The sequence below is a fragment of the Ochotona princeps genome, unplaced genomic scaffold (assembly GCF_030435755.1).
Source record: "Ochotona princeps isolate mOchPri1 unplaced genomic scaffold, mOchPri1.hap1 HAP1_SCAFFOLD_4662, whole genome shotgun sequence".
NCBI lineage: Eukaryota > Metazoa > Chordata > Mammalia > Lagomorpha > Ochotonidae > Ochotona > Ochotona princeps.
In genome coordinates this window covers 1-26,340 of record NW_026699036.1, presented here as the reverse complement: position 1 = coordinate 26,340, position 26,340 = coordinate 1, and the positions used below count along the sequence as shown (strand labels likewise).

The window sequence follows — 26,340 nt, the reverse complement described above, 5'->3', positions numbered from 1 at the left end:
GATTTGTCCTAAAGCCCAAGGTTTTTGGGGGTGGGGCGAGAAGAGAGAGGTGTGTTGGGGAGGACAGTAGGGGCTCGCTGGAGGGGCCGAGCCCCTGGGCAGGCCCCAGAGGGAGACAGCCTTGTGTGGTAACAGACTTGGCAGGGAGGGCGGTTGGGGTGTGGGAGGCACTGGTGGGCCTTAAATAAGATTTTAAATCGTTTCTTTAACCAAAAAGAAAAAAAGAGAGAGAGAAAGAAAGAAAAAAAAAAAATCGTAGCAAGAACTCCGGCTGAACAGGTCAGTAAAAATCTTCCCTTGAGGAGATGGGTCCGAGGGGAAGCCCGCGTCTGCGCCCATCGCCCTTAAGGCTGTGGGGGTGGTGGGGTGGGTACAGGGACGGGGAGTGTGGGGGACCCAGGGTTAAGTCGGGGTGGGAGGTGGGCTGCTTCTGCACCCTGCCCCTGGACACACCAGCGAGAGACCCCGTCGTGCTGGTGGTGAGGGACTCCTTTACAACAGGCCACAGTGGGCTAGGTGGGGGCAGGAGGGTGGGGTGGAGCGGGGGTGAAGTTAGAGGCAAGGAACTCTGGGGCCCTCTGGCTGTTCAGTCCTCCCACCATCCCCCCGCCAAAGGAAAAGAAAAAAAAAAAAAAAGAACGAAAAGAAAAGAAAAAAGAAAACCCAGGGGGCACAGGCCCACCCCTAAAACTCGGTGAACTCCTTGCCGCACTTCTCAGTGATGGAAACCCGGATCTCCTCCTCCTCGTAGTCGTCAAAGTTGCTCGTGTCCCCCGGGCCTTTGAACTTTGGTATGAAGGGAGCTTCCACCTGGAGAGGGAGGAGAGGGAACCAAGACCCACCTCAGCAGTCAGGGTCTCTGACAACAACAACAAACGTGAATGGCCTAACATTCCCCAGGTGTTGGCTGGGACCTCGGGCCGCCCCAGCAAGCAGGGAGGACCTCCCAGTCCGACTCACGCCCTGTCCCGGGCCGTGGGGGAGGGGCCGGGTGGCTGCAGAACCCCTGTTTATTATTTATCTTTCTGGGCTTGCTTCAGGCTGCACACACATTACCAAGGTGGTTCTCCCCTCCCGTGGCTCCCTGGTATGCCCGGGCGCGGGGCTGCCCACCTTCCTCTGGTAGATGGCGATCCAGTCGGTCGTAGCAAACCACTTGTGGTTCTTGATGTCGCTGACCCCGTTCTTGAGGTTCCCAAAGCGCTTGGTGAGGTCCACCTGCAGCAGGTTCCGCAGCAGGTCCTTCAGGTCGGAGCTGAAGTGAGACGGGAACCGTACCTGGACAGAAAGGGGTGGGGTGGGGGGGCTGCGTGCTCACCCGGCAGCCCTGCCGGCACCCCGCCGCAACAGCTCCCGGGACGCCCACCTTCCGCGCCACACTGTCGGGGTTCCCAGCTCTGACTCCAACCTCCCTGGGAGGTGCAGGCGATGGCCCAGGTGGTCGAGGCCCTGCGGCTCACCTGGGAGGCCCCGAAGGCGCTCTTGGCTCCTGCCTCTGGCCTGGCCCAGCCGTGGCGGTCATGGCTATTTGCGGAGTGAACCGGCAGGTGGGAGACCCTCTCCCTGTCTGTCCATGTCTCTGCTCTTCAACCCCCACCCTTCCCTGGCACCTAAGTCCACGCTGCTGGAGTTACTCCCTCGGGGAGGCTGGGGGCAGGGGAGGGGCGGGTGACTGGGTGGTGGCGCTGGAGAAGGGATGCCCCGGGGTGCTGACTCATCCCATTCCACAGAGAGGGAAAGCGAGGCTGGGAAGGAAGGCAGCTCCTCCCGGTGGCTTCAATGAGCCAGTTCAGACCTGGGTCAGCTTCCTCTTGGCTGCCACTGGGGGCTGAGGGTTTTGTAAGGATCTTCTGGCTGTGGGAACTCCCTCTCTCTCTCTCTCTCTGTCCTCGGAAAGCTTCCCCCCAGACTCACCACAGCCCAAAGATCCAGCTTCAGGTCCCTGCTCTGCCCCTGACGATCTGTGTGACCTTGGCTGGGGCCTTTAACCTCTCTGGGCCTGTGCCGGCCACTCTAAGACAAAGGGCAGATGTCCTTAGGTTCGCTCAAGAGAGGACATACTGCAGAGGCCGCGTGAGAACTGGAAATGCTACCAGAAGGGGGCTGGGCTCCTCCCGCCCCCTCCCTCTTCCTCCCACTGTGGGCTGTCCCTCCCGGGACAACTTCTATGGGTTCATGGTACCCTGTCCCAATTTCTTATTTATTATTTTTAATTTGAGAGACAGAGAGAGAAGGAGAGAGAGGGGAGCTATTCCAATGGCTGGTTCATTCTCCAAATGGCTTCCGTGGACCAAGCTGAAACCAGGAGCCAGAGCTGCTTCTGGGTCTCCCAGGTGTGTGTGCTGGGTCCAAGCCTGCAGCCATCTTCCTCTGCTTTGCCAGACACGTTAGCAGAGAGCTGGATGGCAACTGGAGCAGCTGGGATTTGAACTGGTGTCCTTATGGGATGAAGGGCGCTGTAGCCCAAGGTTTAACCCACTGCACCACAGCACAAGGGAAGCTAATGGTCCAGCCCCTGAGAGGCAGTCGGCTGTCAAGCCAGCTCCCAGGTGCGGATGTTGAGGCTCAGAGGGGGCGGGATGATGGGCGGTAGAGGAGGACAGTTCTTCCATGGACTGCCTATGCTGTGAACGGTGAGCTGACACACAGCCTCCCTGTCGTGTGGACACCGCCCCCACAGGGAGAGCGTGGGGCTTGGAGCAGGAGCCCTGAGTCGGGGGGGACTGGGACAGGAAGCGAGCCTGGATGGGCCCAGTGCTTAGTGGGGGCTCTAGCCACTATTTGCCACACCAGTACTACCTGGGGGCGCAGGTTCGAGTCCCGGATATTCTCCTTCCCATCCAGCTCCCTGCTGACGCCCCCCGGGCCCCTGCCCGCCAGGTGGGAGACCCCGGACGGCTTTGGCCTACCTCCCCCCGCTCTGGCCTTGTTGCTCACGGCCCCCTTAGGAAGTAAGCCAGCGTAGGCTGGCAGCTGGAAAAATCTGTGTACTTTCAAATGTGTCTTTTGAGTAAATAAATATATCTGTTTGTTTTCTAAAAGACAAGTGCACCCAGTCTGCCACGAGACCGGTGAACACTCCCATTACAAGGGGACAGAAAGGCAAGGAGGGCCTCCTGGGGCAGGGAGAGGCCTGGCAGGGCCCAGAGTCGGGGGGCGAGCTGGGGCGGAGGGCTGCAGCTCACCTTCCCGGAGACGATCTTCTCGTAGATCTGGATGGGCTGGTCAGCGAAGAACGGGGGGTAGCCGGCCGCCATCTCATAGATCAGCACGCCCAGAGCCCACCAGTCCACGGCCTTGTTGTAGCCCTGCAGCGAGAGCGGGCGTGAGGAGGAAGAGGAGGGCACGGGCCTGCGGGGCAGGGCGCAGCAGCAGCAGGGGTGGGGACTGGAAACCTACTTTGCTCAAGATGATCTCGGGGGCCAAGTATTCGGGGGTCCCGCACAGGGTCCAGGTGCGTCCCTTGACGCGCTTGGCGAAACCGAAATCTGTCACCTGCGGGTGGGGGTGGGGGTAAGAACAGGGGGTTGGGTGCTGCCGGGTGGGTGCCGCCTGCCTCCCGCGCCCTCCCCGGGGTTGTGGGGAGCACCTGGATGTAGCCCTGCTGGTCAATGAGGAGGTTCTCGGGCTTGAGGTCCCGGTAGATGAGATCAAGCGAGTGCAGGTACTCGAAGGTGAGCACGATCTGGGCCGCGTAGAACCGAGCGTGGGGTTCGCTGGCAGGACAAGCAGAGGGGGCAGGGGCGCGGTCAAGGTGAGAGGCTGGAGCAGGGCTGGGGCTGCCTGGGCCACCCGTACCCCACATCCGAGTTTAGAGTCCTGGCTCCGCTCTTTGAGCCCGCGGGAGGCAGCAGGTGGATGCTCAAGTGGCTGGGGTCCCTGTTGCCCACATGGGAGACCAGGATGGAGTTCCAGGCTCCAGCCACCGCTGGGCGGAATGAAAGAACAGATGAAAGATCTTTCTCCATCTTTCTAATCTGCCTTTCAAATCAAATAGAAAATTGTATTCTTAAGGAGTTGCCCGTGTTTGAAAGTCAGAGAGAGAGAGAGAGAGATCATCTGTGGCTTATCTCCACAAATGCCCGCAGCCGCAGGGCCGGGCGCATCCTCCCGCTCTCCCACGGGGGGCAGGGGCCCAAACAGGTGCAGCAGCAGGCAGCTGGACGGGAAGTGGAGCAGCCGGGGCTCGTGTCGGAGGTAGCCACTCGAGCCACTGTGCCACAAAGCCGACGCCAAAATGAAAGTAAGCTGTTCAAAATCTATCATAGAAAGGCAGGGCACTGGCTTGTTACCACTGCCTGCAAGCCTGGCATTTCCCACACGGGCACTGGTTTGTTGCCACTGCCTGCAAGCCTGGCATTTCCCACACGGGCACTGGTTCGTGTACCGGCAGCTCCACTTCCCATCCAGCTCCCTGCTTGTGGCCTGGGAAAGCAGTGGAGGACGGCCCACAGCCTTGGGACCCTGCACCCGCGTAGGAGACCCGGAGGAAGCTGCTGGCTCCTGGCTCTGGATCGGCTCGGCTCTTTCTCTTTTTATTCTTTCTTTTTCTCTCTGTCGCATTACTCTGCCTTTCAGATAAATACAATTTTAAGGGTAAAAAAAATTTTTTTTAAATAAATTTGCCATCCTTTTTACTATTAACTTATTTTTTTTGATTGGGAGGTCAGGTTTACAGAGAGAAGGAGAGACAGAAAGATCTTCCATCTGCTGGTTCACTCCCCAAGTGGCTGGCAATGGCTAGAGCTGAGCCCATCCAAAGCCAGGAGCCAGGAGCCTCTTCTGAGTCTCCCACGCAGGTGCAGGGTCCTAAGGCTTTGGGCCGTCCTCCACTGCTTTCCCAGGCCACAGGCAGGGAGCTGGATGGGAAGTGGAGCAGCCGGGACACAAAGCAGTGCCCATGTGGGATCCCGCCACATGCAAGGTGAGGACCCCAGGCACCAGAGCGCCACGCCAGGCCCAGGGGTGGTTAATGTTAAAAACACTGATGCGGTATTTCTAACAGAGTGTTGTGTGACATCTAGGTTGCCAAGCTGAATTCCCCAACGAGAAGAGAAGAAAACAAACAAATCCACAAGTGTCAGGAGTGCCCACATGCGTGTCCTGGTGTGCCGCCTGCAGCCCGCGGCCCTTCCCCGCCTGGTCCCCCATGCTGACTGGCCGCTTACCTGAACCTTCCAATCCGCCGAAGGTGGGAGAACATCTCTCCTCCGGGCACGTACTCCATGACCATGTACAAGTTGGAGTTGTCCTGTCGGGGGGAGGCATGGGCTCACCAGGCAGGCCCAGTCCCGGACCCTTATGGCCTTTGGGGGTGGGCACAGGTGCCAGGCAAGTACAGGGGCCAATTCAAGCCAATGCCCTGCCCGCTGGGAAGCTGGCCCCTGCAGGACAGAGCCATCTATGGTGGGTATTTCCGTCTTGGGAGACAGAGCAAGGCTTCCCTTGGTCAGAGCCAAATGGGAGCAGGGTGGGCAGTGGTATTTGCTGGACCTCAAATACAAATAACGAAGACCCTTTGTTAAAAAATAATAATCACATATACACGTATAGGATAAGTTCCGAGATGGCTGTGGCCTAGCCCCTGTGACCACAGGCTTTTGGGACTGACTGCCGGGGTCACACACCTCCACCCCCTCCCCCAGCTGTGACACTGGCCCTGCCGGCCTCACCCCTCCAGGAGGGGTGACCACAGCAATTTCCCCATCTTCCAGGGGACAACAGCGAGGCTGGGGGGAGAGGCTGGTTCCCACTTGCTCGCCCCACCCCCGCCGCACCTTGAAGGAGAACTCAAGTTTGACGAGGAAGGGGAAGTTCACGGCCTGCAAGATGCGTTTCTCATTCAGGGTGTGCTCGATCTGTTTCAGCTTCACCACCTGCGGAGCGGGACCTGGTTAGCTGGGAGCCCGCGGGAGGCGCAGCACCAGGAGCGCAGAGCTGGGATGGGGCGGCGGGGAGTGCTAGGGAGCTGGGGGACCCCAGATGGCACCCTGTTGAGGTCTGGGGAGAAGGGACAGCTAAGGTGAAATCCTGAATAGTAATAATAATAAAAATAAAAATAAAAGACAAGGGTGGCCTGGCACACTTCCCCCCCAGCTCCCTGCCTGTGGCCTGGGAAAGCAGTGGAGGACGGCCCAGAGCCTTGGGACCCTGCACCCGTGTGGGAGACCCGGAAGAAGCTGCTGGCTCCTGGCTTTGGATCAGCTCAGCTCTGGCCTTTGCGGCCACTTGGGGAGTGAACCAGCAGATGGAAGAGCTGTCTGTCTCTCGTCTCTGTAAATCTCACTTTCCACTAAAAATAAATACATCTTAAAAAAAATTAAAGTTGTCTTCTGACATAATTAAAGCATGTTAAGATGAATTTATTTTTTTAATTTAACTTATTTTTAACTAAAAAAAAACCACATTCTTATTTGAAAAGCAGTGATAGAAGGAAGGGAGGAGTGATCTTCCATCTGCTGATTCACTCCCCAGATGATGACAACAGCCAGGGCTGGCCTGGCCTGGGCGGAAGCCAGAAGACACCCCAACACTTGGGCCATGTGCTGCTGCCTTCCCAGGCGCGCCAGCGGGGAGCTGGGTCGGAAGCGGGCCAGCTGAGGGAAGTGTTCACGTGGGTTATCGGCACTACAAGCCAGCGGTGCTGGCGGCTGCACCCACGCTGCTCAAAGGAGCCGCCGACTTCTCTTCCTACTGTCCACGAGGCGGCTAGAAAGTCTGGCATCACGTGGGAGGCTCGGCTTCCCTTTCTGGTGGACAGTGAGCTGCAGTACAGTGGTGGGGGTCTCAGAAACGGTACACCCCTCCCCTCCCGAGACGGGTGGTGGTGGGAGTTCGGCACACCCACATCGCACGTCCAGGAGCCTGGGTTCGATTCTCAGCTCAGTTCCCGACCCCAGCTCACCTTGGGAGGCAGCAGGGCTCAAGGGCTGGGGTCCCTGCCTCCCACGTGGGAGACCTTGACAGAGCTGAGGGGCAGGGGCGGGATGCTCCAGCTCGCCCTCAGCCTTGGCCTCAGTCCATGAGAGTGGTTTGGGTGTTGGGGCCTGGCTCAGGGTACCTACCATCGCCATGGGCGGAACCCCCTCCTGCCAAATCTGCAGCTCACTGGGTCCCTTGTAGCAAAGTCTTATCCAGCCTCATAGTGTGCCTAACGCTATCTTTGGCCTCATGGAACTTTCTAGAACATTTCTTTCGGAAGCCTGGGGTGGGGAATCAGCAGGAAGCCAAGCCGCCCTGGTGTGTCGGGGGTTTCTGGTGCGGGGGCTCACCTTCTGTTTGTCAAGTATCTTCATGGCATAGTGGTTCCCGGTCTCCTTGTGTTTGACCAGCATCACACGGCCAAAGGAGCCAGTGCCAAGGGTCTTGATGCGTTCAAAGTGATCCAATTGGGCTGTGTTCTGGGGAGCAAGGAGTGACGCACAGGTCAGGGGCTTTGCGGGCAGGGGCAGGGGGCAGAGGATGACAAGGGTGGGAAACCAAGATGGTGGAGGGTGCATTCCTGCAGGCGGGCGGGTGGCAGGGGCCAGATCTGGCCCTGGCCCGGGGCCCGGGAGCTGCCGGCAGCTGCGTGGGGTGGGGGGGCAGGCACAAGCAGAGTAGGGGCCCCGGCTTGCAGGCTGGCAACGGTGGACAGTCAGGTGCCCCGTGGGTGGCTAGCCCTGGGCCCCGGCTCCACTGCCCCGCTCTTCCCCACAGGGCCCTGAGCCTTGGGGTGGGTGGACTTACCTGTGCGGGATTTTCCCATTTTTTAAGGAAATCTTCTTTGGCTTTGGCTAAGAACTCTTTCACTGAAATGAGAGGGGCCCAGGTTAGACTAGGACACTTCTCCCAATTCCCTACCCCTCTCTCCAGAAGCCTTTATTACTGGGAAGGGCAAGACGTCCACTGGTGGAAAGTGGGTGTGACCACTGTCTCAACGTGATGCTGCGGCCCCTCTGTCTACCTACTGCCTTTGCGCTGCCCTGGGACACCCACTTCCACCCCTTAAAAGACACAAGGGGTTTGAAAGCAGGATCTGGGAGGCTCTGGAGGGGGCAGGCACCCGGGCCGGCCTGCCCCCGCGCTGCCCGGCATTCCTGGGCCAGGGCCCACGCCCGACGCGGTATTTATAGCCTTGGCCGTTCCTTCAGGCCCCCCTCTCTGGGGAGGCTGGGCCCGGAATGGAGGCCTCCCGGGCTCGGCTGCCCTTGGGGGCCTTCAGCTGTCGTCCTGGCCCCCAGCTGGCCCTCTTGGCCCCTGGAGCTGGTTCCAAGAGAAGCCTGGCCCAGTGCCTGCCCCTCCAGGAGACGGGAGGGGGACACCTCAAGGCCAGTGTCACCATCCAGTTGGTGACGGAAGACTGTCCTGGTGGGCCTGGCCACCTTTTTTAGGCTTCCAAATGGGTTACTGTTGTCTAGCAGCTCCAGGCCTGGGCTCTGGCTTGGACCAATCTGGGGCCACTGAGAGCGACCTCTCAGGGCCTCCATTTGCCTTATCTGTGGTGTGGGAGAGCGGTGATATCACCTTAAAAGCAGGGGAGGTGACCCGGCCCCTACTTTGGAAAAGGAGGTTGGGTATAACCAGTATGACCTACACATCGCTTATTCATTGTAAGTCTTTCGTAGTATCAACGCTGAGACAGAAAATAGGGAATGGGCGGGGGGAAGCCAGCTCGTTACCCGCAGGCGGCTTGATTCATCCCCGCCCCGTAACACCTTCAGGTGCCACTATCCCACTGGCCCATGCTGGATTCTCACCCAGGAGGGTGGGAGCTAGTTTTTCTTCCCATTGCACAGATTAGAAGACTGACCACTTGCCCAACCCCCCCCAACCTCCGTCACACACACAGAAGTTCAGCCACTTTGTAAGCAACTTGGTCCCTGGTTTTGCCACTGGCCACAGTGCCTTGGGGTGGCCTGTGACAGAGCTGTCCTCAGGCCCCCAATGTACATGGGTGAAAATGGCCACCCAGAACTCACCCCAACCCCACCATCCTTCCGCATCCTGAGCTTGTCCATCACCAGCCTGCAGGGGATCCCACGCTGGTTCTTGGGCAGGCATCATACCGCCACTGTCCCCAATCTGTCCCCTCAGCGCCCCAACCACAAAAAGCCCTCCTCGGGTGTGTGTGTGTGGCACCTCCTCCTCCACCTGCTGTCCCCAACGCAGCCCTTCGGTGGCCTTGCAAGGTGCAAGAGGAGGAGGGAGGAGGAGGAGCCCAGCGCTGGTGTGGACTTGATGCCCAGTGTGGGGCTGGGGGCAGTGCCGGCAGATAAGGAGGAATCTTGGGGGAGCGGACCTCAGCCAGGGCGCCCTTCCCCCACTCACCTCCACTTCTATCTTGTAGCAGAGGGTAGAATGGAGCGGGGTGGGGATCCGGAAGGAGTGGTGGGATGGGGTGATGTGGGGCCAGGGTGGGGAGGCAGAGCGCAGGGTGTGTAGGGGGGGCTCTCAGTTCAGCCTTCGGGCTGTGGCTTAGGCTGCTGCCCCCTACCCCACTGGAAGGTGCTGCGCAGGCAGCTCAGCAGGCGGATGGCCAGGTGCGCCCAGAGCAGCAGCTGCAGCCACAGCTGGAAGGTGACCTCAGGGTCCCCATCCTGGCTGCTGGACCGCAGTTGCATCCCCGCGCAGCCCTGGCCTCCCTCTCCCCCGGCTTAGCCAAGGCCTCTGGGGGGCGGATGGACTTGGGAGGAGGAGCTGGTTGCCAGGGAAGCGCTTAAAGGTAACCTGCTCCTGGCTCCTGGCGGCCACTGGCTCCGCTTGGCAGGAAGTGGCGGAACAGACTCGGGAGTGGTGGTGGGGGTGAGATGTCCCTGGCCACCCAACCCAGCAGCCTGCTCATGGGGCGGGGTGCTGGACACCCACTTCCCCTTCCAGGGATACCCCATGGCTCCCTGGGCTCTGCCTGCCTCAAGTGGGTGCGCCATCGCCATCACAGCCCCTACCCCACCCCCGGGGCCAGGCAGTGCCCCTGGCACAGAGGGGACCGAGTTAGGCCCAGGCAACAGGCAGAGACCCTCCTCACTGTCTCCCCCACCCTCAGAGGCCCCAAGAGCCGGCTCCTCCTCCTCCTCCTCCCCCTCCAATAATTAGCTGAACCAACAGCTGGAGAGGCTGGGCGGGAGGGGGCCCTGTGTGTGGGGACAGGGAGGCTCCAGCCACCACGGACGCCTTGGACGCGCTGTGTTGCTCCCACGCGGGGGCGGGTGGGCGGACGGACAGGGGAACAGCGGCGGCGGATGGCCTTGGGCCCTATCAAACCTTGCCCAGCGTTTGGCTTGGGCTCTCGGCCATGAAGAGTCCAAACCGGAAACGAACAGCTGGCGGGGGGGGGGGGGCGGGAAAGGCAGCTTTGCCATCTCCCTCCTTTTTTCCAGATCCTAAATCATAAAGGAGGGATCAGTCTCTGGGAGAGAGAGCGCGACCCAACACGCAGCCCAGGGTTGGGTGGGGGGACGCTGATGGCAACAGGAAGTGCCCCCGGCCCCCATCTTCTATGGGAGGGGGTGGTGGTGCCAGCCACAGCAGTCTGCTCTGGCTTTGAGTCAGGGCTCCCCCCCCACTACCACCAGGGTTGAAATCTAGAAACGCATCTGCAAAGGTGGGGTGGCCATGGTCACGTGTCCAGCTGGACAGGGTGCTGCAGCTGTGGGCTGGGGTCACTCCTGCCCCGCAAGACCCTCTCCTCTCCGACACTTGGCAGTTGGTCCTGGGAACTCTGCGGCCTAGGCTGAACCCCGTCTTCTCCAGCCTGGCCCGGATCCCCAACACTCGGGCTGCCCCCTCCACCTTCTCTAAATGGACCAACTCCAGTCCCCCCCAACAGTTGTCTCAACAGGGGCTGCCAGTCTGCCTTCCTCGTCCTCTTCCTCTCTCTCTCCTAACCCCCGGGCAGCCCCTCCCGGCCTGGAGGGGCAGCGAGTGCCCAGGGAGTTGCTATAGCAACAGGGCTCAGCCTCACCATCAGTGGGGTTGGAAGCCATCACTCAGTCTTCCTCACAGGGCATCTGAGCTACGGTGGCTGGGAAGGCTCACGAGACTTGCAGTCCGAGCCTTCTGGCAGCCTGTCCCATAAGCCCTGCCTGCAGGGGGAGCCGCGGAGTCGCGGGGCGGGAAGGGAGAGGAGGCAGCCCGTTGGAGGTTGGCAGGTGCAGAGCGAGGGCTGCCCTCCGGGGGTAGCCCTTAGAGCTGGACTGGGCTAACAGCAACGCTGCGTCGGCAGGACCCTCTTGGGCACTCGTACAACTGCCGACACGCAGCGCCATCCGAGCCTTGTGGGCTTCTGCAGGGAGTTGGAGTAACAGCTCTTGCCACCACGGAGCCGGCGGGGGAGGGGGCGCTGGAACCTTGGCTCTGGGCGTCTGGGGGCAGGTGGGCTCCCTCGTGCAGCTCCGTCCCTGCTTGCGCCCCTCCCCAGGGCACGGCGAGCTCCGGGTTCCACTTGGCTGTGGGTGCCCTCCAAACCCTGGGTGCCCTGGGACCACGGCCGTCAGCCTTTCTCTTCTCACCCCGCTCGGCCCCTGCCAAGCCAGGGCTTGGCTGTCCTTTGGAGACGCCGGCTCGTGGGCCTGGTGGCCGGAGCGCGGGCCGGGGGACGGCACTGCCCGCCAGGGAGCTGGTGGGATGCTTTAAAAGAGGACAGGGCGAGGGGCCGGGTTCTGAGCAGGGCTGCCCAGAGCTCTCTGCTTCTGTCAACACGCTTGCTGGCTGACTGGCCTGGGGTGTATGTGAACATGTGTGACGCACACCACCCGACGTGACTGGAAACCCCTGCTTTGGAGGCCTGGTGCGGTAGCCTAGTGGCGAACCCCTCCCCTTGCATCGGCCGGGATCCCAAATGGACACTGGTTCGTGTCCTGGCTGCCCCACTTCCCATCCAGCTCCCTGCCTGTGGCCTGGGAAAGCAGTGGAGGACGGCCCAAAGCCTTGGGACCCTGCACCCGCATGTGGGAGACCTGGAAGAAGCTCCTGGCTCCTGGCTTCGGATTGACTCAGCTCTGGCCGTTGCGACCAATTGGGGAGTGAACCAGCGGATGGAAGATCTTTCTGTCTCTCTATCTTTCCCATAAAAATAAATCAATCTTTTCTTTTTTTAAGACAGACACCGCTGTCTGGCCGCACAGCACGGTGGTCCCGCAGCCGCCGTTGCCCTCTGACACTGCACAGGGACGGATCACCCGGGGGCACAGCGTCGGGACGCTGCCCAGGGCACAGGAGATGCAAGTGCCCCCTGCTGGCGGCGCTGCCTGCTGCTCTGGCCCCTGCCCCAGCTGGGCACCAGAGGGCCCATTCTCTTGTTGCATCTAGGCTTTTGGGGGTGTTTCCAGGGTGAGAGGGAGTGGGTCAGGGTTGACTACCGGAAGTCATCTAGCTACGCCGTATTCCGACGGGAATGAGGGACATCAAGGAGGACACAGCGACCCCTGATTTCATTGAGCTTACTGCTTTCTCTTGAATAGGAATGAGTTCAATGTTCCTTACTTTAGGGGCACTGGTTCTAATCCTGCCTCCTCCACTTCCCATCCAGCTCCCTGCCTGTGGCCTGGGAAGACAGCAGAAGACGGCCCAAAGCCTTGGGACCCTGCAGGTGCCTGGGAGACCCGGAAGTAGTTCCTGGCTCCTGGCTTTGGATCTGCTAAGCTCTGGCTGTTGTGGCTATTTCGGGGAGCGAACCAGTGGCTGAAAGCTCTCGGTATCTCCTCCCTGTAAATCTGCCTCTCCAATGATAAAAAAAAATCAATCAATCTTTGAAAAAGAAAATACAGGTGAACAAACGGCCACCTCTGGGCCTCTCTGACGTTGCGAGGGGGCCCACGGCAGGTTGACGGATCTGGGTTTGGGTCCTGCCTCCGTGGGCGTCCTCCTTGTCACAGTCATTAGGCAAGCACAGCTTTAAGCCTGTCCTGAGAAGTCCCGGGAGCGGTGACGTCCAGCGCCACCTCCTCGGTCGGCACGGCCTACGCTCCCAGCGGACGGCAGTCCCGCTCCGCCATCACTCATGCCTGCCTCGCACTCAGGAGGAGAACTTCCGGAACCTGCGATCACTCTCCCTCCTCCCTGCCCACCCCCCCACCCAAGCCAGTGTGGCTCCCCCCCCTTCCTTCCTGGGCCCCAGCACAAGTGTTTGATCCGCCTTGAAGGTTTTCCAGGGCTATGTCATCTGCCCAACTTTTCAGCCAGGGCACTGCAATATATAGCCTGCAGCCTCCATCTTCTACTTCCTGCCTGGGGGGGAGAGAGGGGTGTGGGGCCCGAGCCTCACCTGCTGGGGGCGGTCCCGCCGGCCCCTCCCCTTCTGCCCAGCGCCCCCTCCAAGCTCGTGGTGAGACCTTTTAGGGACACTATCCCCTTGCTCCTTTGTCATCAAACACTCAGCTACAGGCACCTGCTCGCCTCCCTGTCCCCCCCATCGGTGCCATGTCCGGAAGCTTGCTCAGGCCAGGCCAGGCCACGCTGCTGCTCATGTTGAACCCCCTCTGTGGCTTCCAAGGGGAGAGGGCGGAGGAGCGGGCAAGCAGAATCCAGAGCTGGCCAGTGGAGGGCTGGCGTGGCCCCCGCCTGTCTGTGAGGCTACCTACTACAGGTTCAACTTCACGCCTGGACCAACTTGCATCGCCAGGGGGGCCGGGGTGGGGGCAACAGTGGGGAGGGGGCTCCAGACCAACTTGGGAAGGTGTTTCCAGGCCCACTGAGTCTGGGCCGTGAGCGGTGACAGTAGGGGGGTTATAAAACGGGCTTCTCTCTGGCTAAGGCCTGGCAGCTGGGAGACGCCATGGGCTCCCTCTTGATGGCACCCCAGGATTTTCTCGGGTGGCTGCCCCCACCCCTCCAAATCCTTCCTCTCCAGGGCCAAGACTAAGCAGCAGGGGTGTCCCCTCCCCTGGGACACTGATGGAGGGGGGCCCTCCACACAGCAGGAGGCAGGAGGGGGGACCTCTGGTGCAGCCCCCGCCCCCCACCCCAGGAGACAGCCGCAATGAATGCCAGCCAAGACCAGCTCCAACTTGGCTTTGCCAGCCCTGAAGCGTTTTTTCAAGGGTCACAAACAGCCTGCTTCCCTGGCCAGGCGCGCGCGCGCGCGCACACACACACACACACGCACAGGCCCGGTCCCTGGCTGGCTGCGAGGAGGCAGCCCCGGTACAGACACACAGTGGCAGGATGACACAAACGAGGGGTGGAGGCCAGCACCGGCGGCGCCCCCTCTTCCCCAGGCCAAGCGTGGGGGTGGGGGCTACCCTAAGGTGAAAAGCCGAAGGGCAGGAGAAAGATGGCGGGGGCTGGAGGGGGGAGGGGTGTGGTCACCAAGAGGCCAAGGTCCCCGCTGGCCGGAAGCTGACAGACCACCCCCCCCAGGGCCCTGCCAGGCCCAGGGAGGAGGAGGGGGTCAGGATCGGGCAGGGCCACTGGAGGGGTGCAGGTGAGTGAGCCAGGAGGGAGAGGGGGGCGGATAGGCCAGGAAGGGGGTGGGGTGGCGACAGGGTCCCCCCAGCGGTCCTTCGTGCCCTGGTTGGCAGTGACAGCTGGGTGGGGGGGGCGCATCTGTGCCATGGGGGGCAGCCAGTGGCCACAGGGCCCCGAAGTGGGCACGTGTGTGTGTGTGTGTGCCGGGGGGCGGGGTGTCCTCGCGCCCCAGCCTTGAACGAGGGTGGACAGTAATGGGGTTGTCTGTGTGTGTGGGGGGGCGCCGCGGGGGAGGGGCCAGGCATTGATGGACAGGCCGTGGGGTGTGGGGGGGGGTGGACAGGCTGGCAGCGCGAGGCCGAGATCGGGGTCCCGGAGGCCCGGGCACTCACCGCTCTCCTGCTCGCTGCCCTTCTTGGCGGCGGCGGCGTTGCCCATCGCGGCGGCGGCAGCGGCGGCGGCGGCGTCGGCCGGGGCCCGGAGCTGCGGTGCGGCGGGTGCCTGGCGGCCACCAAGGGGCCCCGGAGCGCGCTGGGCGGCGGCAGCGGCGGCCCCCCTCGGGCTGGCTGCGCTGGCTGCGGCGCCGCGACCCCCGCCCAGCCCCTGCTTCCCGCGTCTCTCCGCGCCCGCCCGCCCGCCTGCCTGCCCGCCTGCCCGCCTGCCTGCCCGCCCGGGAACCTCAGCCCCGAGTCCGCTGCTGCTGTCCGTGACGCCCCCGCAGCTCGCCGCTCATTGGCCTAGCTCTCTGTGATGGACGGCGCCGCGCCGCCGCTCATTGGCTTCGCGAGGGTCTGCCGCGCGACCATAGGCTTCGGGCTCCGTGACGCGCTCGCCCTGCCGCCCGCCACTCACGCGCTCGCGAGGACACAGCTTGGGCGGGACGGCGCTTCTCATTGGCTGAAGGCGCCTGCCGGGACGGCCCCACCGGGTCGCCGATTGGTCGAGGCGCACTGTTGGGCAGGACCCCTTCGTAGAACGTTCAGTGTCAATCCCGGGGTGAGAGGGCGGGGCGGAGACGCCGTCGGAGGCCCTGCCGGGCCGAGCCGAACCGAACCGGGCCTGTCCGAGCCGAGCCGAGCCTGGCGGGCGGCCGCGCGGCGCTCCGAGGCCCCGGAGACGGTCCCGGCGGGCGCCGCAGTCCCCCGCCCGCGCCCAGTGCGGCAGCGGCCGCCGGCCAGCTGGGGTGGACGCCGCTGCCCTCGCCACCTGCCGCCGGGCGGAGGGGTCAGAGGTCGCCGTGGTCCTCCCGGGGACCTGGCCGGCTTGTTGCGGGGCGGGTGGGGAAGCTGCCGCGTTCTCCCGCAGCCACGGGCGGGCGCGAGCTTCCTGACGATGCTGGACCTCGGGGACCCCCGGGGTGGGGGGGTCGCAGCTGTCCCGTGGGTGCCATGGCACGCCCATTTTACAGGCGACCCTCTAAACCCCTCCTCCGCTGGGCCTGAGAAGAGGGGTGGTCCTGCGGTGCACCCAGTTGGATGAACAGTCGGAGCAGAGTCCTTCGTCAGAGGGGCTTCTGGTTTTGGAGGCAACCCCAGACTGGGGGAGGGCTGACTTGTCTTAGAACTATGTGACCCTTGCCCGAGACCCTCCCCAGCCCCCTCCCTCTGGCTGTGTGGGGAGGTTCAGCCTGTGTCCTGGGAGCATTAGCTTTGTGCGTGTGTGTGCCCACCTGCGCTGGGATCTGATACGGATCTCTTCCCGCGGGTCAGAGTCCAACCCACCTACAGACCTGAGGAAGCAATGCCCGAGGCAGGCCACAGTGGCATGTGCCCGCCAGCCCGGGCTGCGGCCACTCCCCGGGGGCATGAGGGCCGGACAAGTGCTCCTATTTTCAAACCAACCAGATATCTTTAATATAAAAATCCCATAGGTCCACAGGCTGTAGTTGCCGCAGCCCTTGGAGGGGATGGCTCCTGCGGTTCCCGGGGGGGCACAGTGGTCTTGGCAGAAGCAAGGTGCAGGCAGCCGGTGGTGGAAGGGTCGTCCCGCCGACGTGCCTGTCGGTATCTCCCCCAGGGTGGGAGGCTGTGGCTCTCCCTGGGCACCCTGCTGATGGCGAGGTCGGTCTGCCCGTGCTGGACAAGGGGACGGGTGGTGGAGTCTTGGCCTAGAGGGGGCCTGTGGCCACGTGGCGCTCGGTGGTGCAGGTATGGACAGTGGTGCACACAGGGACCACGAGAACAGTGCCTCTCGTCGGGCCCCGGAGGGGGCGAGGTGATCTTCAGCGCCACACTGACGGTCTGGATGCTGCGATGGCCCCTGGATGCTCCTGCAGGCCCCTGGGGCGGGCCTGGCCAGCGCCTGGCTCCCCCCTTCCCGTCCAGCATCGCTTAGATGCAGTCCATGGAGTTCTCGGCCAGAAGGGCAGGAATGCACCCAGGGAGCCCCATGCCCTTGACCGGGGTGCAGCCCAGGGACGGGTCCTGGTTCTCAGAGTCCTCCAGTCTGTCTGTGTGGTTATCCCAGTTGATGTGGAAGCGGGTGACCCGGGGGTTGGAGGCTAAGATGTTCCGCTGGAGCTGGGGGGGAGACATGTCAGATCCTGTGATTGCCACTTCCTTGGAGCCAGGACCCCTCGCCTCCTCTGGGCCCCCACCTCTTTCCCCCCCCCGGACAGACCAAGCCCCTGTGCAAGTGTGCTCGCGAGGGCCTCCGTGTCCTGCCTCTGTTTAGAAGGCACTTATTTGCGGGACAGAGGTGGAGAGGGGGAGCTCGTGCCGCCCTTCCTGGGTGTTGGCAGCAGCTCACCCCAGTCTCCCCGGAGCGTGGGCGTGGGCAGTAGAGGCCCAGGTCCTGGAGCTGCTTTGCTGCGGCCCCCGGCTCTGCCAGAGTGGGAGATCAGAGCTGGAACTCTGCCCCCTCTTGGGGTACTCCTGCCTCTGATGCGCGGGTCCTGACCCCGCTGGCCAGCTAACCCTGCCTGGGCCTGCCTCTCCCGCTATATGCAGTCCAGCGCTGCTGGAACCAATCTCACTACGGTGACCTTGGCTGCCAGCGACAATGGCTCTGTCTCCCACGTCGTCTGTACGTGTGTGTGTGGGGGGATGTGTGTTGGAGAAGCCACCGCTCCCACCCCCAACTGGAAGTCGAGGCGGGCAGCCCCCCACCTGGGAGAAGTCGGGCTTCGGGGGCGGGTTTTCCCGCAGCTCCGGGCTGGGGTACTCGTTGTTGAGGTAGTAGCCCACGCGGATGAACTCCTGCCGCCGGTAGGTGCAAGTGATGAGTACCACGGTCACGCCCACGGCGTCGCTCTCCGGGATGAGGGCGGGGTTGGGGGCGTCGGCCTGGGGGGTGGGGTGGGGAGGAGAGAAGACACACGGGGTCCCCAGCATCACTGCCACGCGCTCACTGTCCTGGGGTTGAACGTGGATGGGGGTGGGGGGAGGGAGGCAGTGGAAACTGGAGAACATAGGACCCCTTCTTGAAAGGCCACCACGCTCCCCAGCACTGAGACACCAGGCGTGGGAGCTGCTAGGATAGGACAATGGCAACACCCCACAACTTGGAGTGCTCCTAACCATCTGAAAAGCTTGGAACCTGCATTTTGTAAAAACGCAAATCAACAAACACACCGTTCCATGCGGGACCGGAACAGCTCTCCTAAGCTGCCCTAATGCCCCAAAGGCTTGGCAAGTCCCACCCAGGTCTCCCGGCCTGGGTTCTTTGGGCTGTCCTCGTCGCCCGCCGCCCCAGGGTGTGTTTCTGCAGAAGGCCAGCAGCCGGAGCGATACCCAGCAGGGGCTGTGCTGACGCCATCCTCCTGTTCGGTCACGTCTGCCCGGGTCAAGAACTCGCCCGCTTGCTAAAACAATACGTGGTCGCTGGACACGTATGCTTCGGCCTCGGGCCTAACACGTGAGGCGCTGCCCTCTGGCTCCCAGGAGACTTCCAGAGGACGAGGTCACATTTTGTGTGTGTGTGTGTCTGTTTTTTAAATTTTTTCTGTCAGTGAGTTCATGTTAAAAACAACTCTCAACTTGGTGGTACTGTGGCGCAGTGGGTGTCTGCCTGCAATGCCGGCATCCCACAGGGACCCCGGTTCACATCCCAGCAGCTCCACTTCCCACCCAGCTCCCTGCCTGTGGCCTGGGAAAGCAGTGGAGGACGGCCCAGAGCCTTGGGACCCTGCACCCACGTGGGAGACCCAGAGGAAGCTCCTGGCTCCTGGCTTTGACCTGGCCCAGCCCTGACTCTTGCAGCCATTTGGGGAGTGAACCAGCAGGTAAAAGCTCTATCTCTCCCTCCCTCTCTAACTCTGCCTTTCAAATACAAATAAATAAATCTTTAAAAAAATAAAAGTCAGATATACAGAGAGGAGGAGAGACAGAGTAGAAGATCTTCCATCTGCTGGTTCACTCCCCAAGTGACCGCAATGGCCGGAACTGTGCCAATTTAAAGCCTGCAGCCTGGAACTTCCTCCAGGTTTCCCATGCAGGTGCAGGGTCTCAAGGCTTTGGGCCGTCCTCCACTGCTTTCTCAGGCCACAGGCAGGGAGCTGGATGGGAAGCAGGACTGCCGGGATTAGAACCAGCACCCATATGGGATCCCAGCGTAGTCAAGGCGAGGACTTTAGCCGCTAGGCCACTGCGCCAGGCATAAAATAAATAAATCTTAAAAACAACAACAAAAATGGTCGTGTTCCATTGTGCCACAAAGGAGCAACACACAGGGCAGGAGGGCTTTAGGGAGAACAGCAGTGTTAGAGCAGCCTGCCCGGAGCTGCCGCCTGTGGGTTCAGTGTGTGGGTCCCACCCTGGGCGTTCATCGCCAGGTGTACCGGCTGCAGCCCAGCGTGCTGTGTGGGAGCCGGGACCGAGCGGGCTGGGTCTCAACTTTTTTTTTTTGCACTGACAGAAACTTAGGCTGGGTGGTTCAGTGTTCACGCATGTTACTAACTCAGTGGAACTCCCGGCCAGCCCCGAGAAGCACAGCCGGCGGCAGTAAGAGCCCCTCTGAGAGCACATTAAGGCTTTGAAGCTGGACTTCGGACGGCCGGCTGGCCCACTGTGCGCCCAGGGCTCGGGCATCTTCCTGCTCACCTGGAAAACGAACATGTGCCTTCCGGCGGGCACTGGACCGACCAGCACCGAGTCCAAGATCTGGTCAAACTCCTCGCTCTCGGCTGAGCCCACGTAGATGATCTTCCACTCCAGGTCTGCGGGGACATGAACCACAACGGGGTGAGGACCCATCCGACAGAACATTCCAGGGTCTGGGCACGAGGGGAGGATGGGCAGGATGTGTGTGTGTGTGTGATGACTTGTCTCCCAGGGGCCTAGCCCTGCCCTGGGGCGACCTCAGCTGTGTCCTGTGCTCTACGGTGACCCGGATGGCAGCAGCTCTGTCAAGCCACGTGAGCCCTGGCAGAGCCAGGGAGGGGACAGCCCTGGAGTTGGAGTCGGGTCATTTCGGGGCCCTGCCCACTTGGTGCCCAGAGCTGGCTGGCAGCATCCTCTTTCACACACAGGGCCCGGTGCCACCAAGTGGGGAGGCGATCCCTCGACAACTGGGGCATGGCGGCAGATTCCGACATGCCTGGGAGATGGGAGAGAAGTGGCAGGCTTGGGTGGGGTGAGGGGGGTGGACTGCGAGGCTGCATGGGGAGCCAGATCTGTCACCAAGCTCTAGCCACTTCAAGATGCCCACAGGTCAGGGGGCGGGAGGAGTCCAGCAGGGACCTTCATCCAGTAGGGGGGCCCAGCCCTGAGCCCCTATCTCAGCCCCTTGGGGCTTGGGGTGGAGGGGGGCTGAAAGGACAGTGAGGGCACCACCTCAGCCCACCCGCTGTCCCAGGAAACTCCCTGCGACTACTGCCTCTGGAGGAAGGGCCAAGTGTACCAGGGGCAAGGTCACGCTAGCCCAGGGCAGCTGGGGACCAGCCCAGAGGCACTTATTTTAGGTTCCTTGAAATTACACAACCCGTGGGCCAGGCAGCTGGGCAAGTTTCACAAGCCGTGATTGTTACAGGAAGTCAACCTGCTGGGATGCCGCCCCGTCCCGTCCCTCGTCCAGCGTCACACCGGGCCTGGAGGGGAGAGGGGAGATCTTTTTCCTCGATACACCCACATCCGGTTCCTCTCCTCTCACGCAGGTGCGGCTACTTGGGGAACCCCTGCAGGGCTGGGGTGAGGGGTTGCTCCGGAAGACCACCGGCCACAGCCCCACTGCCTCTGTCACCCGTCCTGGAAGACCAGAAATGTCACTAGTCTAGCTCTCTCTCTCTCTCTCTCTCTCCGAGGGGCAGGGCAGGAGGCGGGCAGAGAAATCCCACCTTCTGGTTCACCCCTGAAATGCCTGTGAGAACTAGGAACTCCATCCAGGTGACTGACAGGGACCCAAGTCATGGTGCCAAGGAGCTGGACTTGGGGGTTCAAACCCAGACACTCCAGGGACGGGCACGGGCATCCCTAGGGACCTGCTGCAGGCTCCTGCTCACCCTTCTGGAGGAGTGGCTCAGGCCTCTCCCCGAGAACCAGTGTGGGGTGGGAGGTATGTCACCTCTGGGTGCCTTCCTTTAATGTGCCATGGGGGGGGGGGCAGCGGGATGGACTGAATCCGATCAGGCCCCCCAGGGCACCTCAGTTCTCCCGGGTGAGCCAGCTGGCGTGGCGATTCCTGGCACAAATCCAGACCCCAGAGTCAGGTGCTGTGGTATAGCGGGTGGATCTGCCACTTGGGACGACTACCATCAGGGTAGTTGTTCCGGTCCTGGCGATGATGGCTCAAGGCCTGGGGTCCCTGCCACCCACAGGGGTGCCCTGGACGGAGTGCCAGCCTTCCTCCTGGCTGGGGCAGTCGTTTGGGGAGTGAACCAGCATGGGAAAGATCTCTCCCTCCGGAATTCAAGTAGCTCAAGTGCTGAGGCAGCGGACGACCCGAGCGCGGCCCTCCGAGCTGTAACTGTTGTCCGCTCGCTCTGGGGCCGCAAGCAGAGGCATGCCATGTTTGCACAGGGCTGGTGTGCCACATCGGCGCATCACGCCCACCACAGGGAGGAAAAATGCCACTTCTTACTTGTGTCACTGTTTCCCTGAACAACATAACTATGTCCACGGTACTGACATTGGGTTACGTATTTCAAGTAACCGAGAAAAGGGCCAGCATGACGGATCAGTTGGCTCATCTCTCCCCCCGCAGGGGCCGCGATCCCATAAGGGCGCCAGTTCGTGTCCCGGCAGCCCCGCTTCCCATCCACCTCCCTGCCTGTGGCCTGGGAAAGCAGTGTGGGATGGCGCTGGGCATTGGGACCCTGCACCCGCGTGGGAGACCCGGAAGAGGTTCCTGGCTTCAGATGGGTCCTGCCTCCAGCTCCCTGCCCATGTACACTCTAAGAGGCGCAGCAGGTGAGGAATGGGGTCCCTGCGACCCCAGGGGTGGGGGGCCCTGTATGGAGCTCACAGTTCCAGCTGCTGGAGGGAGCCCCGGACAGGGACCATCCATCCCCGTAAGCAGCACATGAGTCAGGGGGAGGCGCTGTAGAGCAGCACGTTAAACCACGGCATGGAAGGTTGTTCTTTTCCATAGGGGAGAGCCAGCTCACATCCTGGCTTCTGACCCTGCACCCTGTCACGTGCTGGGGGGCAGCACCGAACGATGGCTGAGACGCCTGGGTCGCGGCCACCCGTGTGGGGGGACGCAGATGGAGCGCCCGGCACAGCCCTGGCTGCCAGGGACATTTGGGGGGGGGTCAGTCAGTGGATAAAAGCCCACTCCCCGACTCCCTGTTCTCCGTCTCTTTGCCTTTCAAGTAGAAGAAACTAAACTAAACCAAACTAAACTAAACTAATAATAATAATAATAATACCGGGGGCTGCCTCAATAGCTCAACTGGCTAATCCTCGGCCTGCAGGCACTGGCATCCCATGCAACCACCAGTTCGCATCCGGGCTGCTCCACTTGTGACCCGGCTCCCTGCCTGTGGGCTGAGAAGGCAGCAGAGCCTGCCCCTATGTGGAAGAACAGGAGGAAAGCTCCTGGGCCTGGCTTTGGATCTGTCCAGCTCCAGCCATTACAGCCACTTGGGGAATGAAGCAGCGGATGGAAGATCTTTCTCTGTCTCTCCTTCTCTCTATAAATCTGCCTTTCCAAGAAAAATAATACCCCTTGTATCAAAAATACCTCCCAAAAGCAGGGCAGAATTGTACATCTGTAACACTGTATGCATGCTTAATTATACTTTGTCTTGACCCTACTTTTTAAAAAAGAATTTGTTTTTATTTTGTTTTTACTTTCCATCCGCTGATTCACTCCCAGAGTGGCTGCAGTGTCTGGCACTGAGCCCCTCCGAAGCCAGGAACCAAGAGCTTCTTCCTGGTCTCCCACGCAGGTGCAGGGTCCCAGGGCCGTCCTCCACTGCTTCCCCAGGCCACAGGCAGGGAGCTGGGTGGGAAGTGGGGCAGCCGGGACAGGAGCCAGCGCCCATATGGGATCCCAGTGCTTGCAAGGTGGGGATTTAGCCATTGAGCCATTGTGTCAGGCCCTTGACCCCTAATTTTATGAGGCTAACTGACCCTTGCACAAGATATACTTTTACTGCGTAGGAAAACAAACCTGAAGCCAGTGTTATACTTAAAGACCCGTGAAAAATTACTGCATTGGGCCCGGCGGCATGGCCTAGCGGCTAAAGTCCTCGCCTTCAAAACCCCGGGATCCCATATGGGCGCCGGTTCTAATCCCGGCAGCTCCACTTCCCATCCAGCTCCCTGCTTGTGGCCTGGGAAAGCAGGAGAGGACAGCCCAAGGCTTTGGGACCCTGCACCCGCGTGGGAGACCCGGAAGAGGTTCCTGGCTCCCAGCATCGGATTGGCGCGCACCGGCCCGTTGCGGCTCACTTGGGGAGTGAAACATCGGATGGAAGATCTTCCTCTCTGTCTCTCCTCCTCTCTGTATATCCGGCTTTCCAATAATAATAAAATCTTTAAAAAAAAAAAAAAAAAAAAAAAAGAAAAATTACTGCATTTCAAAGAATCTGCCTCCTGGGCCTGGTGCAATGGCCTAGTGGCTAAATACTCGCCTTACATATGCTGGGATCCCATGTGGGTGCCGGTTCATGTCCCGGCTGCTCCACTTCCCATCCAGCTCCCTGCCTGTGGCCTGGGAAAGCAGTGGAGGACGGCCCAAAGCCTTGGGACCCTGCACCCGTGTGGGAGACCTGGAGGAGGCTCCTGGCTCCTGGCTCCGGATTAGCTCAAGCTGCAGCCATTGTGGCCGCTTGGGGAATAAACTAGCAGATGGAAGATTTTTCTGTCTCTCCTCTCTGTGGATCTGCCTTTCCAATAAAAACAAACAGATCTTAAGGAAGGAAGAAGGAAAAAATGATGCAGTGACAGAGAGAAGGAACAGAAAGAGGGAGACAGAGAGAGAATGTCCACTTGTTGCTTCACTCCCCAAAATGCCAACAGCCAGGACTGGACCAGGCTGAAGGCCAGACCAAGCAGACAGCCTGGGTGTCCCGGCGGGTGGCAGGGACCTATGCAGGGCCAGGCTGGATCAGTAGGAAGCTGGGCAGCCGGGCCTGGATTTGGCGCTGTGATTGTGCTGTGGGCGTCCCAAGTGGCGGCCTAACCCACAGCACCACGCACCCCCCACTATTGAAAGGATCTTACAGCAGATGATCTTGGGGTCCCGCTTGTCTCTGCTCAGATTTGACACCCCTGACTTAAACTCAACTGCGCCAGAACAGGGGCGGCAGGGGCGGGGGGCAGATTGCACACACACAGATTCCCAGTGTGCATTTCGGGGTTCCACCTGCGCTTGGGGGTCCCAGGAAATAACGGGGCACCGCAAGGGGGTGGGTGGGTGGCAGGGGCTTTGGCCAAGCCAGCGACTGGAGTTTGAAGGAAAAGTTCTCCAGCGGGCGTGCCCACCCCCACACGGGGAAGGCCTGCTTGGACAGCACGGCGCAGAGCCCAGGCACTGCACGCCGTACGGCTGTGTGACCTGGGAGACGTGGTGGGGTTTCTATGCCAGCGTGACAACGGGCGGTCTTCCCCGCACTATTTCCTGCTCTGATTCTATAAATAAAGTTGGTGAAGGAGCAGGACCTAGGGCTCCGTAGGAATCAAAACTACGAGCCCATGATCATGCACCCATTTTTAAACACCAGGAGCCAACAGGCTGCCGGAAACCCGATCCGGGGCCAGCTGGGCTCTGCGAATCCCTTCCCCTGCTAGCTCCTCCTGGCTTTTAAATGAAATCTTGGGCCGCGGCGGACCGGCGGCGGCGTCACGCTACACTTTATTTATTTATTTACACCCTGCCCTGTCCCAGAAAGGGATTTCGCTGGGCTTATTCTATAGTTAGTCACCAGCAGGATTCCCTCCTGCCCCAACCACCGGGGGGCGCTGCTAAGTCTGGGCGGCTACTCCCTTCTCTGAAGGCCAACCACGGGGCAACGGGGCATGGACAAAGACACACACACACACACACACACACACACACTCCACCCCCCCAGAACTTCCTCCAGAGAGCCGGAAAGCTGTGGTTGGCAGAGGGGCTGAGTCTGCCAAGGGAAGCCTCCCGCCTTGGCCCCTAGGCAGCTCAGCCAAGCCCACCATCAGACCCCACGGTAACTGGCGGAGCACCCAGAAAACAGGGCCACCCCCCGGCAGACTTCAAGGTGGGGTGGGGTAGGGGGCAGGGGGAAGCCAGGGTTTGCATCCCGGCAGGAAGCAAGTGATTAAGGAGAGACTACTGAAATATTAGCAGATGAGGGGGTTGCTGGGGGACAGAGGATTGGCATGAGGGGGGGTGCGCTGGTGTGCTCACACATAAAAAGGAGGGTGGCATGGGGTGGGGAAGGAGGGAGGGTGCTGGGGTCCCCATGGGGGCTGGGGTGAGGAGGAAGGGTGCTGGGGTCTCCGTGGAGGCGTGAGGCTGCTGGGGTCTCCGTGGGGGAGGGGTGAGAGTGCAGGGGTCTCCGTGGAGGGGTGAGGCTGCTGGGGTCTCCGTGGGGGGGTGAGGGTACAGGGGTCTCCGTGGAGGGGTGAGGGTGCAGGGGTCTCCGTGGGGGGGTGAGGGTGCAGGGGTCTCCATGGGGGAGGGGTGAGGGTGCAGGGGTCTCCATGGGGGGGTGAGGGTGCAAGGGTCTCCGTGGAGGGGTGAGGGTGCTGGGGTCTCCCTGGGGGGGTGAGGGTGCAGGGGTCTCCGTGGAGGGGTGAGGGTGCTGGCGTCTCCATGGGGGGGTGAGGGTGCAGGGGTCTCCATGGGGGAGGAGTGAGGGTGCAGGGGTCTCCATGGGGGAGGGGTGAGGGTGCTGGGGTCTCCCTGGGGGGTGAGGGTGCAGGGGTCTCCGTGGAGGGGTGAGGGTGCTGGGGTCTCCATGGGGGGGTGAGGGTGCAGGGGTCTCCGTGGAGGGGTGAGGGTGCTGGGGTCTCCGTGGGGGGCCGGTGGAGAGGGAAACCCTGGGGTGCGGTGAGCGTGGAGGCAGAACCAGGCCTCGAACTGGAAGACGGACTCCCGGGAGGAGATCCGCCGGGCAAGAGAGAGGGCGATCATGGGGTATTGGGACGGGCGGATCGGGGGTTCCGGGCTGGGATCCGAGCGGCCCGAGGGGGTCGGGGTCGGGGTCGCCTGACCCGGAACCGGCGGGGAGTTGGGGGTGAAGGGGGGACCCCCCGGCAGCCGCGCAGCCTCACCGTCCGCCAGGGCCTCGCTGCACTCGAAGCTGATCTCGAAGCGGAAGGGGCTGTGGAAAGGGCTGGGGTTCTCCAGCACGGCCACGTTCAGCACCGACACCTTGGCCATGGTCGGCTGCGAGGGGGCGGCCCGAGGTGGGCAGTCACTCCCGCCGCCACCGCCGCCTCTCCGCTGACGGGAAACACGCAGCGCGTCCGCGCGCCGCCTTCAAATCACCGGCTCCACCCCCGCAGACAATCGCGCCAGCCAATCCTCGAGCGCCTCCGACGCGCGCCCGGACACCTCCAGCCAATCCGCGGGGCTCTCTCTCCGCGGAGT

General features: G+C 61.7%; 2 protein-coding genes across 4 annotated transcripts; both read right to left on the bottom strand.

Annotated features, from left to right (window-relative positions):
* Positions 1 to 647: 647 nt before the first annotated feature.
* LOC101516221 (cAMP-dependent protein kinase catalytic subunit alpha) lies at positions 648 to 15,066 on the bottom strand. 3 transcript variants are annotated; one of them, XM_058659718.1, is made up of 10 exons: positions 14,778 to 15,066; positions 7,729 to 7,790; positions 7,272 to 7,400; positions 5,778 to 5,876; positions 5,169 to 5,251; positions 3,590 to 3,716; positions 3,400 to 3,495; positions 3,186 to 3,308; positions 1,114 to 1,278; positions 648 to 810 (listed from the first exon to the last, which is right to left on the bottom strand). In XM_058659718.1, the coding sequence occupies exons 1-10, from the start codon at positions 14,821 to 14,823 to the stop codon at positions 685 to 687; spliced, it is 1,056 nt and encodes a 351-aa protein (XP_058515701.1). In that variant the 5' UTR covers positions 14,824 to 15,066; the 3' UTR covers positions 648 to 684. The 3 variants fall into 3 exon arrangements, with proteins under 3 accessions (XP_058515701.1, XP_004595626.1, XP_058515700.1); XM_004595569.3 differs by lacking the exon at positions 14,778 to 15,066 and adding an exon at positions 10,943 to 11,141; XM_058659717.1 differs by lacking the exon at positions 14,778 to 15,066 and adding an exon at positions 8,961 to 9,104.
* Positions 15,067 to 16,672: 1,606 nt separating this feature from the next.
* Positions 16,673 to 26,202, bottom strand: ASF1B (anti-silencing function 1B histone chaperone). The gene is made up of 4 exons (XM_058659716.1): positions 26,022 to 26,202; positions 19,425 to 19,540; positions 17,493 to 17,669; positions 16,673 to 16,904 (listed from the first exon to the last, which is right to left on the bottom strand). Exons 1-4 carry the CDS (start codon positions 26,128 to 26,130, stop codon positions 16,716 to 16,718), a joined length of 591 nt encoding a protein of 196 aa, XP_058515699.1. The 5' UTR covers positions 26,131 to 26,202; the 3' UTR covers positions 16,673 to 16,715.
* Between the last annotated feature and the right edge of the window lie 138 nt (positions 26,203 to 26,340).

Bases quoted from the DNA above. Each gene is read 5' to 3' on its own strand.
- ASF1B (XM_058659716.1), bottom strand. From the start codon at position 26,130: ATGGCCAAGGTGTCGGTGCTGAACGTGGCCGTGCTGGAGAACCCCAGC. The intron at 19,541-26,021 runs GTGAGGCTGCGC...ATGTCCCCGCAG, and splicing joins CAGCGAGGCCCTGGCGGACG to ACCTGGAGTGGAAGATCATC. The intron at 16,905-17,492 runs GTGGGGGGCTGC...TCTCCCCCCCAG, and splicing joins CGAAGCCCGACTTCTCCCAG to CTCCAGCGGAACATCTTAGC.
- LOC101516221 (XM_058659717.1), bottom strand. From the start codon at position 9,045: ATGATGCCTGCCCAAGAACCAGCGTGGGATCCCCTGCAGGCTGGTGAT. The intron at 7,791-8,960 runs GTGAGTTCTGGG...CTCTCATTTCAG, and splicing joins GGAAGGATGGTGGGGTTGGG to TGAAAGAGTTCTTAGCCAAA. The intron at 811-1,113 runs GTGGGCAGCCCC...CTCCCTCTCCAG, and splicing joins TCGCCATCTACCAGAGGAAG to GTGGAAGCTCCCTTCATACC.